The sequence below is a fragment of the Clarias gariepinus genome, chromosome 15, assembly GCF_024256425.1.
Source record: "Clarias gariepinus isolate MV-2021 ecotype Netherlands chromosome 15, CGAR_prim_01v2, whole genome shotgun sequence".
NCBI classification, from domain to species: Eukaryota; Metazoa; Chordata; class Actinopteri; order Siluriformes; family Clariidae; genus Clarias; species Clarias gariepinus.
The window spans coordinates 1,857,298-1,876,325 of record NC_071114.1 but is presented as its reverse complement, the minus strand read 5'-3'; the positions used below and the strand labels follow the sequence as shown (position 1 = coordinate 1,876,325).

General features: G+C 43.4%; 2 protein-coding genes across 3 annotated transcripts in view; one reads left to right on the top strand and one right to left on the bottom strand.

Annotated features, from left to right (window-relative positions):
• The first annotated feature begins 9,570 nt into the window (after positions 1-9,570).
• The window catches only part of polr2l (RNA polymerase II, I and III subunit L), a 104,750-nt gene continuing 95,292 nt past the window's right edge, over positions 9,571-19,028 (top strand). The window contains exons 1-3 of one of the 2 annotated variants that reach the window (XM_053513209.1): positions 9,571-9,672; positions 9,903-10,015; positions 11,923-12,057. In XM_053513209.1, the coding sequence (XP_053369184.1) occupies positions 9,921-10,015; positions 11,923-12,031 (204 nt within the window). In that variant the 5' untranslated portion in view covers positions 9,571-9,672; positions 9,903-9,920 and the 3' untranslated portion in view covers positions 12,032-12,057. Of the gene's footprint in view, positions 9,673-9,902; positions 10,016-11,922; positions 12,131-19,028 lie in introns of those variants that run through there. The other variant, XM_053513208.1, reaches the window with a different exon arrangement.
• On the bottom strand, positions 12,345-18,826 carry LOC128542963 (cleavage and polyadenylation specificity factor subunit 7-like). The gene is made up of 9 exons (XM_053513206.1): positions 18,603-18,826; positions 17,618-17,788; positions 16,506-16,609; positions 16,272-16,417; positions 15,772-16,177; positions 14,675-14,760; positions 14,433-14,580; positions 14,240-14,360; positions 12,345-12,705 (listed from the first exon to the last, which is right to left on the bottom strand). Exons 1-8 carry the CDS (start codon positions 18,672-18,674, stop codon positions 14,243-14,245), a joined length of 1,251 nt encoding a protein of 416 aa, XP_053369181.1. The 5' UTR covers positions 18,675-18,826; the 3' UTR covers positions 12,345-12,705; positions 14,240-14,242.

The window sequence follows — 19,028 nt, the reverse complement described above, 5'->3', positions numbered from 1 at the left end:
TCACTCACTAATCAATGTTACTATCCAATAATCACTCACTAATCACTCACTAATCAACATTACTATCCAATAATCACTCACTAATCAATGTTACTATCCAATAATCACCCAATAATTACACACTTATCACCGTTACTATCCAATAATCACTCACTAATCACTGTTACTATCCAATAACCACTCAATAATCACTTACTAATCAATGTTACTATCCAATAACCACTCAATAATCACTCACTAATCAACATTACTATCCACTAATCACTCACTAATCACCGTTACTATCCAATAACCACTCAATAATCACTCACTAATCAATGTTACTATCCAATAACCACTTAATAATCACACACTAATCACCATTACTATCTAATAATCGCACACTAATCACTGTTACAATCCAATAATCACTCACTAATCACCGTTAATATCCAATAATCACTCACTAATCACTCACTAATCACCATTATTTCCAACTGTCTCTGTGATAAGTAAGTGATAATTGGAGATAACTTAGTGATTAGTGAGTGATTGTTGGAAATATCGGTGGTTATGGAGTAATTATTGGGAATAGTGAGTGATTAGTGAGAGATTGTTAGAAATAATAATTTATTATGGATGAAAGTAATGTTATATTATTTAATAATATATGCTTATTATTATTGGATAATAACAGTGTTTAGTGAAACATTATGGGGAATAGTGGTGATTAGTAAGCGATCGTTGGGAGTATTGGTGATTAATGAGTGATCATTGGGAATAATAGTGATCAGTGGGTAATTATTGGGAATAATGGTGGTTATGGAGTATTATTGGGAATAACTGTGATTAGAAAGTGATTATAGGGAATGGTGGTGGTTAGGGAGTGATTACTCTGATAGTTTGAGCTGCAGAGCCGGACAGAGTTCAGGACAGTCACACTGGGAGAGCACACACCGCTCAACACCTCACTAGATTGGATAGGTTCTTGTTTTGTCTCTAAATATTGGATCTTAAATTTAATCCAGCAACAAAATGTTGAAGTTGGTTGAACTGGTTCAGACTTAGGCAGGGGGTGTGGCTTAAAGTTAGATGGTGAAACTGTACATTAAAAATGACTGGGATCAATGTTTGTACAGTATTATTTAACTGCACACTATGCAGTATAATGTGTGTATGTATATATAAGATTATATTTATTTGTTTTATGCTTGTAGCTTAGCATTGCACTAGTAACTCCCTGACATTTACTCCGTGTCTACTGACGGTCCATGAGCGCTATGGCGTGCAATCACATCTACAAACCTGCCTTTGTGTTACTGTTCTCATCACTGCTGGTGTTTGGAATTTCCTTTTTAGAATCTATAAAAAGCCCAGTCAGAGGACGCAGTATAGCCCCAAGCCTGGGTAAAATGTGAGGGTGGCATCAGGAAGGGCATCTGGGGTAAAACCTGTGACAAGCTGGACGTCGCTCAGATGACACACTGTGGTGACCCTGATGGGAACAGACAACTCAACAACAACAACACCACCAACAACACAATGTGTGAGATATTTATGTATATAATATTTTATGTACACTGTGTTCCAAATTTTTATGAAAATTGGATGTAAGTTTTATAAACATTAAATGTTAAATTAAACTCATGGATGATGTTGTGTCTCAGGGCTCTTTGGATCACTGAAATAAATCTCAGACACCGGTGATAATTAGTTTCCCAGATGAGCCCAATCACAGGAAAAGTACTGAAGCAGCCTGTTCTACATTATTAAACAGGCCACAGGTTTCAGCAATATGGGAAAGAAAAAGGATCTCTGCTGCCGAAAAGCGTCAAATAGTGCAATGCCTTGGACAAGGTATAAAAACATTAGATATTTCATGAAAACTTGAGCGTGATCATCGTACTGTGAAGACATTTGTGGCTGATTCAGAGCACAGACAGGTTCATGCAGATAAAGGCAGAATGAGGAAGGTTTCTGCAAGACAAATTCATCAGATTAAGAGAGCAGCTGCTGAAATGCCATTACAAAGTAGCAAACAAGTATTTGAAGCTGCTGGTGCCTCTGGAGTCCCGCGAACCTCAAGGTGTAGGATTCTTCAGAGGCTTGCAGTTGTGCAGAAACCTACTATTCGGCCACCCCTAACCAATGCTCAAAGCAGAAACGGTTACAGTGGGCCCAGGCATACATGAAGAGAAAGTTTCTAAACAGTCTTGTTTACTGATGAGTGTCATGGAACCCTGGATGTTCCAGATGGATGGATGGTTGATGGATGGCCACCATGTCCAAACAAGGCTACAACGTCAACAAGGAGGTGCCAGAGTCATGTTTTGGGCCGGAATTATGGGGAGAGAGCTGGTAGCCCCTTTAGGGTCCCTGAAGGTGTGAAAATGACCTCGGCAAAGTCAAAATCATCTTCATGCACGACAATGCACCATCTCATGCTGCAAAGAATACCTCTGTGTCATTGGCTGCTATGGGAATAAAAGATGAGGAACTCATGGTGTGGCCACCATCCTCCCCTGACCTCAACCCCATTGAGAACCTTTGGAGAATCCTTAAAAGATCTATGAGGGTGGGAGGCGGATCACATCAAAACAGGAGCTCTGGGAGGCTATTCTGACATCCTGCAAGAAATTCAAGCAGAAACTGTCCAAAAACTCACAAGTTCAATGGATGCAAGAATTGTGAAGGTGATATCAAAGAAGGGGTCCTATGTCAAGATGTAACATGACCTGTTAGGAGGTTTTTGATTTAAATAGCATTTGATTTCTTTACATATGACCTAAACCTAAATTCATCAAAAGCCCATTTTCAGTTCTTTACAACCTATAAAATGTTTTAACTCTGTTGTGCATAATAATTCGGAACAGTGCATTTTCAGTAGTTTTTTTTTTATTTTTATAAATATTGTTATCATTAGGTTTGTTCAATAAAATTCAAATTATACTCTAATGGTTGATGACTTAAAAATTATTTTAGTCATTTGCATTGACTGATTATGAAAATCAGGGAAAGATATCACTGGCGTAATAATTTGGAACACTGTGTATAAATAGGCTTTAGTGAGCGAGTGGTGAGTGTGTTCTGATTTAGGTGTGTAAACTTTTTGCCTGAACTTTGTAGTTTGTTTCATAACACCCATGCTAACTCAACAGCTTCACACACACACACAGTCCTATTTTGATTTCCACAGAAATCCTCCCTCCCGGTGCCGCAGCACAGTTCTCCCCCCTGTACTTGAAGCCGCAGTGGTACGGTCCGCCTCCTCTCCGTCCTCTCGTCCCTGCTGCATCCTCCATCACTGCACTTCTCCTTGAGGAGGATTCTGCGGCCTGTCTGAGTGTTACCTTAAGCCCAGATCTCTGAGTCGTCTCCATCAGCACAAGGTTATCACAAGGTCAGAGAGGAACAAAGGAAGGACAGGAGAAGGTAGGTCTTCCTGCTGTTTGATTTTTAAAGTCTTTTCCACTGGAGGTGAATGAGAAGGCCTGAGGCTTAGAGCCTTGAACACTGCACAACTGCTGTCTGTATCTGTTCTTTAGGTCTCTCTCTGTCTCTCTCTCTCTCTCGTATCCTTCTCTATCCCTCTTCGTGCGTCCTCGCCCTCTCTTGTCCTCCATCAGTGCTGCGTATGACTCATGTAGTTTGACAGAGACACAGGGAGGGACAGAAGGAGAATATAACACACTTGAATAATGTGGCTGTGTCTGTACAGGACAGCTTTGTTTTGCGTCCGGTGACGTATCACATAATTGCACTCCGTGTGTGTGTGTGTGTGTGTGTGTGTGTGTGTGTGTGTGTGTGTGTGTGTGTGTGTGGATAGGGGGTGGTTATCAATAGAAAAAGAGCTCGGTTATTCGACTCTTTGTAACTGCAGTGGACCACTTACTCACGAGACGTCTCTTCCGGATGTTATGCTGAAAGCCCAGTAAATGCCCTTCGGCGAATCTCACTGCGGTCATACACAGATTCAGGAGCCGTCATGACACACTGAACACCGTCCAGTGGGGAGAAGAGCCTTCCCTTACGTTTCTCACCCATCTGTGTATGGTGTATGTTTATGCATGTACAGTACATTATACTGTATGTACGGCTGCTTTATCCTGGTCAGGGTTGCAGAGCGGGGTGGGGCGGGGCAGAAACGATGACAGTTCATATGAGGGCAACATGAACACACACACATGCACAGGGAGGACTACTAGAGCACCACTCTTTAAGAGCATGTCTATTAGAGGTCGGAGGAAACCGGACGATCTGAAGGTGTAAACTTTAACAATGTCTAAAAATGTCATTAAATATACCTGTACTGAAGGCTTTTCACCAGTTAAAGGGCAGCAAGATTACAAAAAGCTTGTGAACCCCCAGTGCAGACGGATTAGACTCATTGTAGAAGGTCTAGACAGTGAGTTATGACTAATCTGACCCACGTCTGGTTTTATAATGTCACCATAATGGGTTTATATGTACAGCTGTCAGGATAAATCTACAAACACACCGTGTTCTACATAACTATATGTCTTTACCTTTCCAGGACCTCCAAAAGTACCCGAGAGCCAAAAAAGACCCCCACCATGCACACGGATCCGAAGGCCAAGAGCAGCACCAAACCAGGAGCCAAGACAGACAAAAAAGAATCGGCTCCTCCTCCAAAACCGAACCCCGCTCCCGCAGACCCTGCGCCCGCCGAGGCAGAAAAACCAGAGCAAGATGGCAACCAGGAGAGGGTGCAGGAAGGGAACGGGGCGGCCGGGGGCTGCTGTGAAACCCTGGAGAATCTGAAGCCGTTCCTCATCGGTGGAGCTCTCGTAGCGCTCGGAGCCGTAGTGGTGGGCTTGGTGTTATTAGCCAAGAAGAAGTGACAGCGCGACGTGATCGGCCGGGAGATTCGTGTGGGGATTGGGTCACGGCCTGGGGGGGGGGGATTGGTAGGGGGCATGGGGGGGTGTTTAAATATTGTTGGGGAGGGGAACCACTTGTCATTCAGCTTTGATTTAATCATCACAGTAGCCGTAGTAACAGTCGTCTGTAGTCGTATCCTCACAGACCTGAGATGGAAATACATTTAATAAAAGCCAACTTAGAACATAAAACTTCTTACATCTAATATTCTCCACCTGATGATTAATAACGCTAGCTAGCTTTAGTGGTACTTTAACACGTTAGCTAGCTTAGGCAAACCAAGAGAGGGCGCCAGTAAGCCATGATCTGCCAAGTCTCAAAGTATAACATAGCCAAGATTATAAAAACAATTGTAGATCTAACAGCAGCTATCCTGAGTGCAAGAAATGCTTTCAAACGTCCAGGAGAAGGTATACACACACCTTCCCAAATTTCAAAGTTTTTAAAAGCATGTATACTCTATAAAATGTAAAACCTGATGATATAAAAAGTCAAGACACAAATTTCTGAATGTCGGAGAGATGAAACTTCAACGGATATTTTCTTTGCTGCTTCGCTTCCTGCGTTTAGCGTTGGACTCTGATCGGTCTGTGAGGTCCGATTACAGCCAGGCGTTATTATAACCCAGATTACACCACACGCACACACACACACGTTAGATGGACATCCTGCTACAACAAAAACAACAACATCAACCACAGGAGCTGAGTGTATTTCCTGGAGTTTCTGACTTTTCATCGAGTTTCATCCGTTTCAGCTTTAGAACCAAACACATCACTATAATGAAGCTGAAGAAAATGAAATGTTCATTACTATTGAAATAAAGTGCAATGTCAGCGTATTTTCTTATACGATTAAACCTGTAATGTAAAAAAAAAAAAAACTTCACTTTAACCCAGGATTATATTTATATGTGTAAGGATTATAGCGTAGGTGCGAGAGTCAGTTTGGTTTGATGTAGAGGTTCAGTGCTGATAAAGAGAACTAAAGCCAGTGTGTGTGAGTGTGTGTGTGTGTGTGTGAGAGAGAGAGACTATAGATAGATGGGTTACCACAAACTGAAGAACTCCGTGTGTGTGTGTGTGTGTGTGTGTGTGTGTGTGTGTGTCTCTGTGTTCATACAAGTCTGTGTTTGTTCTTGGACATCATCACTAATTAGCGTTCCTCATTCACGTCTCCATGGACGCGTCTCTGCTTGAATGACTCGACCCCGTCCATTTCCTGCCCACCGTGAAGTGTTAAAAGCAGAAAACACACACCAACGGAAACATAGTGGACAGTGTAACGGCATGACGGAGATCACACTCCGTGAAGAAGTGGTCATCACACAGGCCTTTGTCTTTGTCTGGACGTGCGAGCAGTGACGAAGGACCAGGACGCTTTTCCGTTCGCTCACGTGCGTATGTAATGCAATAATACAAACTAGAACACAGTAGATCAACCAGTAGAGCTGTACAGTGTGACGAGTGTTCATGAGGAGGAACGAACACGCGGAGGTGTTACGGGATATGGATGGTTATATATATATATAAAAGGTGGAATAGAAAATATATATACGTGCTGAAAAATATTCTGACAGACATATATATATATATATTTATTTATTTATTTATCTTTTGTGTTTGTTTTGCGCTCTCCTGCTCCTCAGACCCTCCCTCTGGTCCTTATGTACAATAAAATCAAAAAGATTGCAATGCAATGTGTCCAGACTCGAGCAGTTATTTACTGATTTATTTATTTTAAATCTATATGCCCACAAAAGTATGTGCACCCCTGATATTCAGACCCACATGTCCTTGTTAGTCAACATCCCAGTTCAGATTTATTGTATTAAACAGCTCCACTTATCTTTTCTGCAAAGTCTTCCCACTAGATGTTGGAGCGTGTGTGTGTGTGTGTGTGTGTGTGGATTTTTGTTCATTTACACACTCTACAGGAGGATTATTGAGCTCAGGCACTGATGTCGGGATGTCAAGGAGGTTCTAGTTTCTCCCACAGCTGGTGGTTCAGTGGGGTTGAGTTCAGTCAGGGCTCTGTGCGGCCTCCACTCCAACACACTCCTAACACACTCCTAACACACCGTGTGTTCATGGATGGCTTTGTGGATCTCACAGGCTGGTTAAGGGTTCGGTCAGTTCCTTTTACTTTCAGTGAAGGGCGTAAATATTTTTGCATATAACTAAACGTACACCAACGCATTGTTTAACAGCAAAGATATTTCAGCTCAAACCCTACAGCATACAGAGACAGCCAGGGTACTGTTAACTATATACTTTTGGTTATATAGTTGCATATAAACTCTCTCTCTCTCTCTCTCTCTCTCTATATATATATATATATATATATATATATATATATATATATATATATACACACACACACACACACACACACTACTCACAATAAGTTGGGGATATTGTGAGAGACTTAGTGGATGTCATACATACAGTGTTTGTTTCACTTCAGACATTTTTGGGATAATAGACACACCTCATGTTTTCCGTGTAATGGTCTCATTGTGTACAGGTGTGCCTTATACTGGGGCCAATCCCAAAACACAACCTTTTTCAAAGTGGCATCAATTTCAACATTCTGTGGGTATAAAAGCTGGTATTGTCAGTAAGTCATTCCAAGTTCATCATTCAAACAGCCCTGAACACACGACATCACTTAAAGGACGAGCGGCGCCACCTGGCCATGACGCACCCTCGGATCGGTGGCAGGCAGTCAGATGTTGCTCGTGAACTTGGTGTGTCTCACCAGTGTCATCAGCAGACTTGCATCAAGAGACAGAACTGCTGGCAGAGTTCATGACAGCCCAGGAGTGGAGACCCACGAGTGACAGACCGCAACGATGACCAGTACCTAAGGATCTATCCACTCAGACATCGTTATGCAACTGCCACACAGCTGCAGGCCCGATTACCAGATGCGAGGGGTACCAGGGTTTCCAGACAAACCATTTTGACGAACCACTATGGCTCGAATGCCAGACCGATGCAGGCGACTCCGCTGACACCAAGACACCGCCATAAACGTTGTCCAGTGACCTGGACAATGCAGCAGTGGTCTACCATCCTGTTCACTGATGAGTGTCGGCTGTGGTCAATACGGTCCCCACTGATGAGTGTCAGAGCGATACGCTGAGGTCAACATGGTCCCCAGGGTTTGCTTTGGTGGAGGAGGTGCAACAGTCTGGGCAGGCATCACCAGTCAGCGCAAAACAGATTTGGTTATTGTACATGGCTCAGTCACTGCACGTTCTTACCACAGAGACATCGTAGAACCCATCATCATCCCCCAATTCCACCAGCACACCTCCAACTTTCTGTTCATAGATGATAATGCTCCACCACATGGTGGCAGAATGGTCACAGCTAGACTTCAGCAAGTTGGAGTGCCTCATATATTAGCTCCAAAGCTTTGGAATAGCCTTGCAGACAGTGTTCAGGGAGCAGACACAGTTTTCCAATTCAAAAGTAAACTCGGGACGCATCTCTTTAATCTGGCATACGCGTAACTCATCCCATAACCCATAATAATCTGTCCTGAATGGCAACTACGCTAATTCTCTCCATCTGTTCTGTACTTTTCTACCCATCCCGAGGCATCTGGAGATTGTACCAGCTTCAGTAGACAAAGGCCAACCCTGCGAGGATCCTGAGGCATCCAGAGAAGGACCAGCTCCAGCTGGATTCTGCTTTATGATGGTTGGAGCTACACATCCTGCTCCTGTGCTCCCAGTGATCCAGACCCCATCTGCCCTCTGCACCTACTGACTCCCTGTGCTGAACTGGACTTCATGTTAATTTAAAGAACTTCTGTTATATTGTACTTTCAGCTGCATAACACACATGATGTTATATCATCTCTATCTGTTATCACCCAGATGAGGATGGGTTCCCTGTTGAGTCTGGTTCCTCTCAAGGTTTCTTCCTATTACCATCTCAGGGAGTTTTTCCTTGCCACCGTCGCCGTCACCCTTGGCTTGTTCATCAGAGACATTTCATTCATTCATCTCGTTATTATCTAGACACATTTTTCTCACACATACACACTTCCAAATATTTTCTTTTCTAAAAAAATATTTTATTGTTGTGAAGCTGCTTTGAGACAATGACCATTGTTAAAAGCGCTATATAAATAAAATTGAATAAAATTGAAATTGAATATGGTCTGGCCATCAATGTCCCCTGACCTGGACCCCATAGAACACGTCTGGGACCAGTTGAAGCAGAGACTGGGTGATGGTACCCCACCCCCATGTGACCTGGCAGAACTGTGTGTAGCACTTGTGGAGGAGTGGAACGTGTTGCCTCAGAACAACATCATGAGGCCAGTAAGGAGCTGATACGTCGCTGTCAGGCTGTCACTGTGGTAAATGGTGGAAACACACCCGCTACACACATTGTCAAGCTTTGTTATTTGGGGCTATCCCTGTCATTGTCTACATTTATGGGGTAATAAATATTAAACTAATGAAAATAGTGTTTCTTCTCATACATTATTAGTAATATCAAAGGGAACTTTTACTTATTTTATCCAAATTCAGAGCAAATAGGAAAAACACTCATGTAAATAACAATGTCCCTAACTTATTGTGAGTAGTGTATATAGGTGTTTTTTATTTGTTTGTTTTATTTGTTTCCCTCCGGAACGGTTTTCATCTGGAGCCAGTTTCCCGTCGGCACCTTTACTCTCAGCACCACACACCGGAAGTGACGTATTTTCGGAGTTTGTGTGTGTTCCGTTTCCGAAGAACGTGGTGGTTGTGTTTTGCTCACATTCTGGGTAAATATAATGTTTTTATCTACATTCGAATTGTTTAATAACTTTATTAAAATTCTCTGTCAAGGCGAGTGTGAAGCGGTAGTCTGGTGTGTGAGAGTGTGTGTGTGAGAGTGTGTGTGTGTGAGACAGAGAGAGAGAGAGAGCGAGCGCGCGCGCAGTGTGACCGTGGGGTGTGTGACTGAGCTCCAGTGCTAATAATAATAATAATAATAATAATGTTATATTTTTAGGTTTGTGCAGGAGTCACTATGATCATCCCGATCCGCTGCTTCACCTGCGGGAAGATTGTAGGCAACAAGTGGGAGGCTTACCTGGGACTGCTGCAGGCGGAGTACACTGAGGGGTGAGGGCTTCATATAATGTATTATAATACTAATACTATATAATACTATATAATACTACTGCAATATAATAATAATGCAATATAATACTAATGCAATATGATACTATATAATACTACTGCAATATAATACTCATACTATATAATACTATACTCATACTATATAATACTACAGTATAATACTAATACTATATAATACTAATACTATATAATACTATATAATACTACTGCAATATAATACTCATACTATATAATACTAATACTATATAATACTACTGCAATATAATACTCATACTATATAATACTAATACTATATAATACTATATAATACTACTGCAATATAATACTCATACTATATAATACTAATACTATATAATACTACTGCAATATAATACTAATACTATATAATACTACTGCAATATAATACTCATACTATATAATACTAATACTATATAATACTACAGTATAATACTAATACTATATAATACTCATACTATATAATACTATATTATACTACTGCAATATAATACTCATACTATATAATACTACTGCAATATAATACTCATACTATATAATACTACTGCAAGATAATACCAATACTATATAATACTACCGCAATATAATACCAATACTATATAATACTACTGTAATATAAAACTACTACAATATAAAACTATTGCAATATAAAACTACTGCAATACAATACTACTGCATGTTGTTTTAGTCAAGACCTTTATAATTATTCTACCATCATCACTCAGTGAAGTTTGGCCCATAATCGGTTTCGCGCGGTGGCCATAAGTACGGTTCATCATGATTCACCGCGAGTTTTGGTGCTGTGATTAGGTTTCCATCTTTCCGCGCGACGGTCCTCGCATAGTCAAACCACACAGGTGAGATAGGGGTATAACAGCAGAAATAACAGAGGGGGGCGGGGCTTGTAGGATGACTTTTACACACACACTAACGGATTGTGAATGACTGCTGTCGCTCACGGATTACATAAATTGTCTGAATAACGGATAAATTTTTTAAGTTATACATCTCGTTACATAAAAAAAGAAATTCAAGTACTCTAACGCATTACACCCAACAGTGATAATAATATAATATTAATATAATAAAATACTATACAATAATAATATTATGCTACAATTTTATAGTATAATTTTATTCTATAATGCTACTATAATAATAAAATACTAATATAATTCTAAAATAATATGGTACTATCCAATACTAATATAATGTTAAACTTTAATAAAAATATAATACTCTAATACATTACTAAAACAATACTAATATTATACTATAATATACTATATATAATACGTATAGTTTTAATATAATATAATCATGTGTTCACGTCAAACAGGGATTTTGATCGTCACAGTCCTGAGAGTAAACACTCCTTTATTCCTCTATATAATCCCCTCCTACACTAGAGCTTGGACACGTCATGGTAGAGAGTTCTCTCAGTAAACCGGAGCCGTGATCTGATTCTAGTCTGAAATGCAAGTGGTGTTGGTGATTGAGTGTGTGTACAGTTCACACACACGTGTCTCTTCCACAGTGATGAGACGTTCCACTCTCTGAAGGTTCAGGTGAACGAGTGCAGTGAGCTCTGAGACACCTCGGCCGGGATCGTTATTCACAGACATACGGCTTCTTTAAAACCTTCAGATGTTTTACTGCGGCTGAGAGTCTCATCACAGGGCTGGGATCAAAGTGCTCATGTTTTTACTCTTTCATTCACCAGAATTTTTCTCACATCAGTCCCGGTTTGACTTGAACACACTTTTTAGTCATTATGTTTTAGTCAATGCTTGGTTCCTTTGCTAATAATTTAGTGTATAAACAAAGTTTTGTCCCACAGAACACTTATGACTGTATGTGTGTGTGTGTTTCAGAGATGCCCTGGACGCTCTGGGTTTGAAGCGGTACTGCTGTCGCAGGATGCTGCTGTCTCATGTCGACCTGATCGAGAAGCTGCTGAACTACGCCCCGCTGGAGAAATAACACCTGGGACTGCTCGTGTGTGTGTGCGCGCGCGCTCACTGTTGTACTTTCTGAAACACACTGTTCTCCACATGTACAGGACTTGGGTGGTGTGTGTGTCTGCTTTTGTAATTTTTTTTTAGAAATAAAGATGTTGATGAGAATCTCCTGAGCTCAGGTGTGTGTGAGGAATTCTGGTGACTTTTCAAATTGTAAAAGCTGCCTGCTAATCTCAGAATGACTTTATATCCCATTCGTTACACATTTGATCATTCTAAAAACTCTTAAGGTGGGGTGCCAATATTTATGGTTTACAGACAAAGCAGACACAGGGTTGATTTATTTATACACGTTTAATGAGAGTATCTCAGAGGTTCATTAGAAAACTGCAGGCACGAGAACCCTGGTGCCGACCTGCTGAAGGTGCGAGACCGGGGCTGTACCTCAGTGTGGTCACATGACTGACTGTAAAAATGGGTGGTTTTTTTTTTTTCTTTTTGTTAAATGGAACCTTACTGTACAGAACCGCTTGGCACCTTTAGAGAAACTTCACTGAAATGTGGTCGTGTACGATCCTGTACCAGTGGAGAGAGTGTGTGGGTGTGTAAATGTACTGGTCCTCTCCTCTCCATCACACACACACACACACAATCCATGTTGTTTTTCCACAGACTGAAAATGCTGGGAGATGGACTCTGTGAATTAAAGACAAAACAAGAAGAAGGTCTGAGAAATCAACAACAATAAAAAGATAAAAACCGTGTGTTCCGGAGTCGAGCAGACTTTGATTTTGTGCATTTCACATGGTTAAGAGTTCTAATTACTCTGAAGCCGTTAGCGCCCCATAGTGGTAGATGTGGGTCTAACAGCTGACGCTCTGATGTTCAGTGTGGGGTCACACTGAAGTGCACAGATCACACACACTTCACTTTTCAGTCGTGTTTAGACGTTCAGGTCGTTTCTCCAGGAGTACGCAACATCAAAGACGGCGCCCCCTATGGAAACTTTAATCAGATCCAGTGTTACTTGTACAGCGCTTTCTAACCTCGGTCACTGTCGCGTCCTCGTTAGTCTCATTTCTGACTGTGTGTTTGTCAGACTTAGCCAACACATGGAGTAATTATATATATGTTCATTTGTGATTGTGTTCATTTAGCACACATTAATAACATTCACAGAGAAATAACAGATTAACATTGCATGGCTTATTGAATAGAAAAAAACAACAACAGTTTGTTGAGGTTTGGATAAGAAGGAGAAAAATTATATTTATGAATTACATTATAATTGTCCTCATTATTGTACAGGTTTTATTCTAGTTACTGATTTTCAGAGAAACTCACACTGTTTAATCAAACATCTGCAAATAGAAGTACATAATGTAAAACTGTATTAAACGGCATGTTATATATCTGTCTCAGGGAGAAAAGGGACTGAGTGAACCCTGTTTCTTTTGATGTCATGTGTGTGTCATCACACTGGCTCCAAAGTTAAACTTTTTTCATTTTAATTTATACGTTTGTATTTGACTTTGTAATATATGCCGCAGTTCCTCCACAATCCTACAGGTGGTGCTCTAAACTATTTGCTAAGTTTGTTTAGAAACTAATATATAATCGGATATTTAGAGAAATGTGATTGAATCAGCACTGAGGTACTGTGATGTGGTGGTTCCTCTGTGTGTGTGTGTGTGTGTGTGTGTGTGTGTAGATTAGGAAATCATACGTCCACAGCATGTGTCCACCCTGCAGACATTTTTTTTATTGGCTGAAGCCAATTAGATTTCCCCCTAATGTGATGTCATATAAGACCCCCTGCCCCTCCCTCCCCTGTCTCAGTACTCACCTCTGCACTTCTCAGTTTACATTTACATTTAGGCATTTAGCAGACTCTTTTATCCAGAGCGACTTACATTTTTATCTCATTACACATCTGAGCAGTTAAGGGGTTAAGGGCCCAACAGTGGCAACTTGGTGGTTGTGGGGTTTGAACCTGGGATCTTCCGAACCGTAGTCCAATGCCTTAACCACTGAGCTACCCCTGACCCAGTTTCTCTACAGTAAATAAGGCTAGGCTAATGGGTGGCTAACCTAGCGTTGTTCGGGTCTACGCTGTGTCACATCACTAAATGCTCAGTGTTGGAGAGAGAGGAGCCTTCTTCTGTAAATCAGGACCTTCTGGCCAATCAGAATGAAGAATCGAGGTGAAGGAGGCGGGATCAGGTCTCACCTGTCAGTGCCTCTCTCGGTCACGCCCTCTCTCGCGCTTCCTGTCTCTCTCTCGCTCTGTGCTGGACGAGCGCTCCCTCGACCGACTCCTCGCTCCACGCTCCCGAGAACGCGGTCTCTTACTGCAGAGAGAGAGAGAGGATGAGCTCATTAACACACACACACACCTCTGCTCTACATGCCTTAACACACACCTTGGAGGGAAGCATTTGGTCTCGATGGAGTTCAGACAGTCGTTGAGGGAGTCGACGAGGACGCGGCAGCGTTTGTCATACGACACGCGTGACTGTTTGATCACCGCTGTGGCCGTGTACAGTGTCTCTATGGCCATCCGGATATCACCTGAGACAGAGAGAGACAGAGACACGGGGCTCAGGGGTTAGTTTACACTCCACATGTTTAAGAAGAAAAAAACTCCTAAAAGACTCAGTGAGACCTGAAGTGGCTGCAGAAATGGCTTTAGTGATGGCGCTGCTCGCGATCGTTCTGTTCCTGTTTATCAGCTCGTCGAAGTCTCCGTCCCTGTCAGAGATAAGACGTTAGGGCTCAGAACACACACACACCTTACAGTGAAGAACATCATCTCAATCAACTCACTCGGCTACAGTGTGAGAAAACTGACTGAGACACGCCCGCAGAGACACGCCCCTCCAAGACACAGGCCCCTCCAAGACACACCCCCCAATATCTCAAATTTCCCACTTGGCCCAAGTGGAAAAGTTGCAGTACATGATAAAAGAAAGACAATTACAGCGTTACCTCGACATACAAGTTTAATCTGCTCCAGAGGCGAGTTCTTAAGGAAAAATGTTGTATTGTGAAACTCATTGTCCCTTAGGAAACAATGTAATTGTAGATAATCTGTTCCCGCCGCCCAGAAATATCACCGATATTTTCAATTTCCAACACTATAATCATATTTGTGTATATAAAAACAACTAAAACATTTAGATGAGACATGAAAATAAAGTAAAATATGGAATAAATAGACATTAAACCTCACTTAATCTTAATTTATGATTCCTCTCGGCACCGACTGCTTTAATAAACTGAAAGCGGCTCCCTTTTCTTCCTGCTACCGTCCTTGATAACATTCCTGTGACCCCGCGGTGCTACGTCTTCACCAAATCTTACACAAAATGCAAAAAAACCCACAAAAAAAAAAAAAAAGAACTCATTCACATGTTTTGAGCGTCTCCCGGACGGACGCGCAACTTAGCTGACGTTCTGTTTGGTTCCGTCACTCGGATGCCAAATGTATGAAATGCTTCGTATGTCAAGGCAAAATTTCAGTTCTTACGGCGGCGTTCATATGCTGAGGTACCGCTGTACACTTGTGTGTTTGTTGTAAATGAATAACAATAACAATAATAAGTGTGTTCACCACCCGAGCCCATGTTGGTTTAACGTCACAATTAATTTAACGGGTAATTTAAAAATCAATCTAACTCCGCCCTTCCCTAGTGTTGATCCTACTACGCCCCCTGCTGCTTAAAATACACCTAAAGTGTAAAAGACGCAGGATGTCCTCACCCTGGCTGGCTGAATTTTCCCGTCCTTTTGTTGTCGCCGCTGCTGCACGTCGCTGGACTCGGGGGGAAGAAGGCGGGGTTGATGTGTAGCGAGGGTGTGTGTGAGTTTTGTGCGTGTGTGTTAGGGATGTACGCGTGAGGTGAGGGTGAGTGGAACAGGGGAGGAGGAGTGTTAAAAAGAGGAGGAGGAGGAGGAAGAGTTGGAGTCGGAAGAGGCAGAAGAGGAGGGCGGGGAGCAGGAGGAGGGGTGGTGGGGTAAGACGAGGGCAGGAGGGGAGGGGGCGGTTTGGCCTGACTGAACATCAGGGGCAAGGGTAGAAAGGGTGCGTCTGACGGAGAGGAGGCGGACGAACTCCTGTGTTTGGACCGCACAGAGACGCCTTTGGGGGTCAGACGCAGGGGGATCCCTGTAACAAGACACAGATACAGAGCATGTGAGATCGGATACGTGGATCGGACGTGGGTGGGGCGGGGGGGTTCGCGTTTCTGAAGGTCACGTACGTTTTCTGGACAGAGCCTCAAACTCAGACAGGTTCCTCTTGGAGGCGAAGCGACACTCCAGTTTCTCGCCGTGTATCTTACACTGAGGCATGGCCTCTAACAGACGCCTGAAGGACTCCTCTGTGGACACGACCACCTCGGCGTACCTGGGGACAACACACACAGAGATCGGACAGAGATCGGACAGAGAGAAAGGGTGTGTGTGTGTGTGTGTGTGTGAGAGCACAGACTCACCCTTTGGACTGACCATTAATTCTGTTCTCAGCGAACTTTATTTCGATGATGTCCCTCACACCCTGCTTCTCCGCCGTGGTAATCAGATCGGTGTCTGACATCCACTGGAGCAGGAAGAAACATCAGAACGATTGAGATCAGACCTACAACAATCGAGATCTCCACGAAATCAGATCAGTGAGTCGATAATAAAGTGTTAGATGAGGTTTAGTCGGGTGAGTGTTCGTCTGTGTGCTTCGCTGCTACAATGTTTCCTGTTTCTCCTCCCAACCCATTACATCATCACTACAGAGGACTGAAACGTGTCGTGTCGTCGCTCTTGTTTGTACGTCTGCACGTGCACTTTATGTCGTCTCTTTTGTATAGGACTTGGATAGTTTTCTGTTTCTGTTTTCTCATCCAGTCAGCTAATTCGGTTTCCCAATTAGTTCTGTGAGTTCTGTTGTTGATTGATGTTGTGTGTGTAGCACTTTGGTCCTGGAGGACCGTTGGCTCGTCCCACCGAGTACTGAACTCTATGTACAGTATGTGGTCGAAATGACAATAGAAGCCGACTTGAACTTGACTACATGCTGGTGCGCATCAGGGTGAACGATATTCACTCTCGTCTCAGGTGTCCTTGCCTCGTCTATACTCTATGGCCAAAAGTATATGCCCCCCTGACATCACACCTATATGTGGTTCTTTCATGATCTTTAAAGCCCACAGCTCTACTGAACATCTCCGTGTTTCTTCACTTTTTCACAGACCTTCTGGTGTTTCAGCTGGTAATGACACAGCTGTATGTAATACACACGCCTTCTGCAGTGTCTCACTGTCCGATGGTGAGGACCACAGTGTGAACGCTGAGCGAACCACAACTAACGTATGATGTTACGCTTTGGTCCGAACCAAGATAACCGAACTATAGGTGTGAGCTCATCCTGAGAGTAAACAAACAGCAGCGTGATGGGGCTGCAGCAGCTGTTTCGACCTTACAGGATCTGTACCTGACCTGATCTGATCTAAACATGATCTGTAGCCGTACCGAGCAGAGCAGCGCTCCACATCACGACAAATGAAGACCTGATGCAGGTCCCTGACCACATGGCGCCGGCGCTGAAAGCTCTCACCCAGTTGAAGTTCCCGATGTAGACGGAGAAGCGATGTCCTTCTTCAAATCCCTCCACTGGTTTAACCTCCTCCTTACACTCCTGCTTTCCCAGAGCGCTCTCGCTGTCCACCGACCCGGTCAGAACATCGTCATACAGAGCATCAGCTTCTGCGTCTGACTGGTCCCTCTCCTGCAGAACACACACACACACACACACAGAATAAACATGACCCCGCTCGTCTGTATGATTATGATCAGGGGTAACTGCGGTTAGCGGGGTGAGGGGGCGAGTCCTAACCCCTGAAGCTCACTCTCACACACACTCTGCTACGAGCTCTGTGTGGTGATGGGCTGTGAGCAGTGGTACAGTGGGACCCCGGGGGGTGTTGGGTGACCCCCAGTGATCTGAGCACACCAGCAGGGGTAAAACATTTGGGGCGGAGCTACAACACTCCTAGGTCTGACAGGGGTTTGGTGTCCGAGCAGGAATCCTGTGTTTCCTCATGTCTACTGGGCCTGTCCTTAGTGCTTCGTCCTAACAACACAACAACAACAACACAACAACACACAACACCACACAACTAACACAGCACTAACTGGTTACCAGTTACATTACACTGGAGGCAGAACTATCAGGTGGAGGTCAGGTTGGGTTTTTTTTAGGACAGTGTTTCTGAAGGTCGACTCTGAGACGGATCATCTCGTGGAAGGGCTTTCTAATTAAGTTCTTCATGATCTTGGAGGAAGCCTTCAGAGAACAGTGCAGGCTGTGATAGCTGCAGATGCACACCTGCTTTTTGGTGTGTGTCCAGCTCCTGACCCCTGACTGGACCCTGAACCCCCTCCCCCCCTCCCTCTGAACCCCCTCCCCCCTCTCCCAACTACCCCAGGCGCGCGCGCCGTCACATCACTTCTTCACCTTTCCCGGTGTATTTACCTCCTAAACCCCCAGCACGCGCGCGCGCGCGCGCACACACACACACCTCCCCCCACCCCGCCCTCACCTCCTCCGTCTTCAGATCTGCGTAGATGTCGACCTGCTCCGCCGCTCCTCCATCAGCCTGTTCGGCTGCCATCACCACACACACACACACACACACACACAGCGCTGTGAGGACGGAGGTGGTGATGAAAGTTCAAAGAAAACAAACAAACACACAAACACACACTGTCTCTCCTCTTACTCGACTCTCGCTAGCTAGCAAACAAACGGTTACCAGTTACTTTTTTTCTTTCCCAGCTCTATTCTGGTTAACTTCGCCTTCCTGCGTTCTGATTGGTTATCACTGAGGTCGCATCGCGCTTACCGATTGGCTGGCACACGAGACTGAACGTCATAAGCCAATCCTCAAAAAGAAGGCGGGATTTGTGAAATACGGGTGGTTAAAATAAACGCGACGGATGTCACCTGAAATACATTCCGGAAGAAA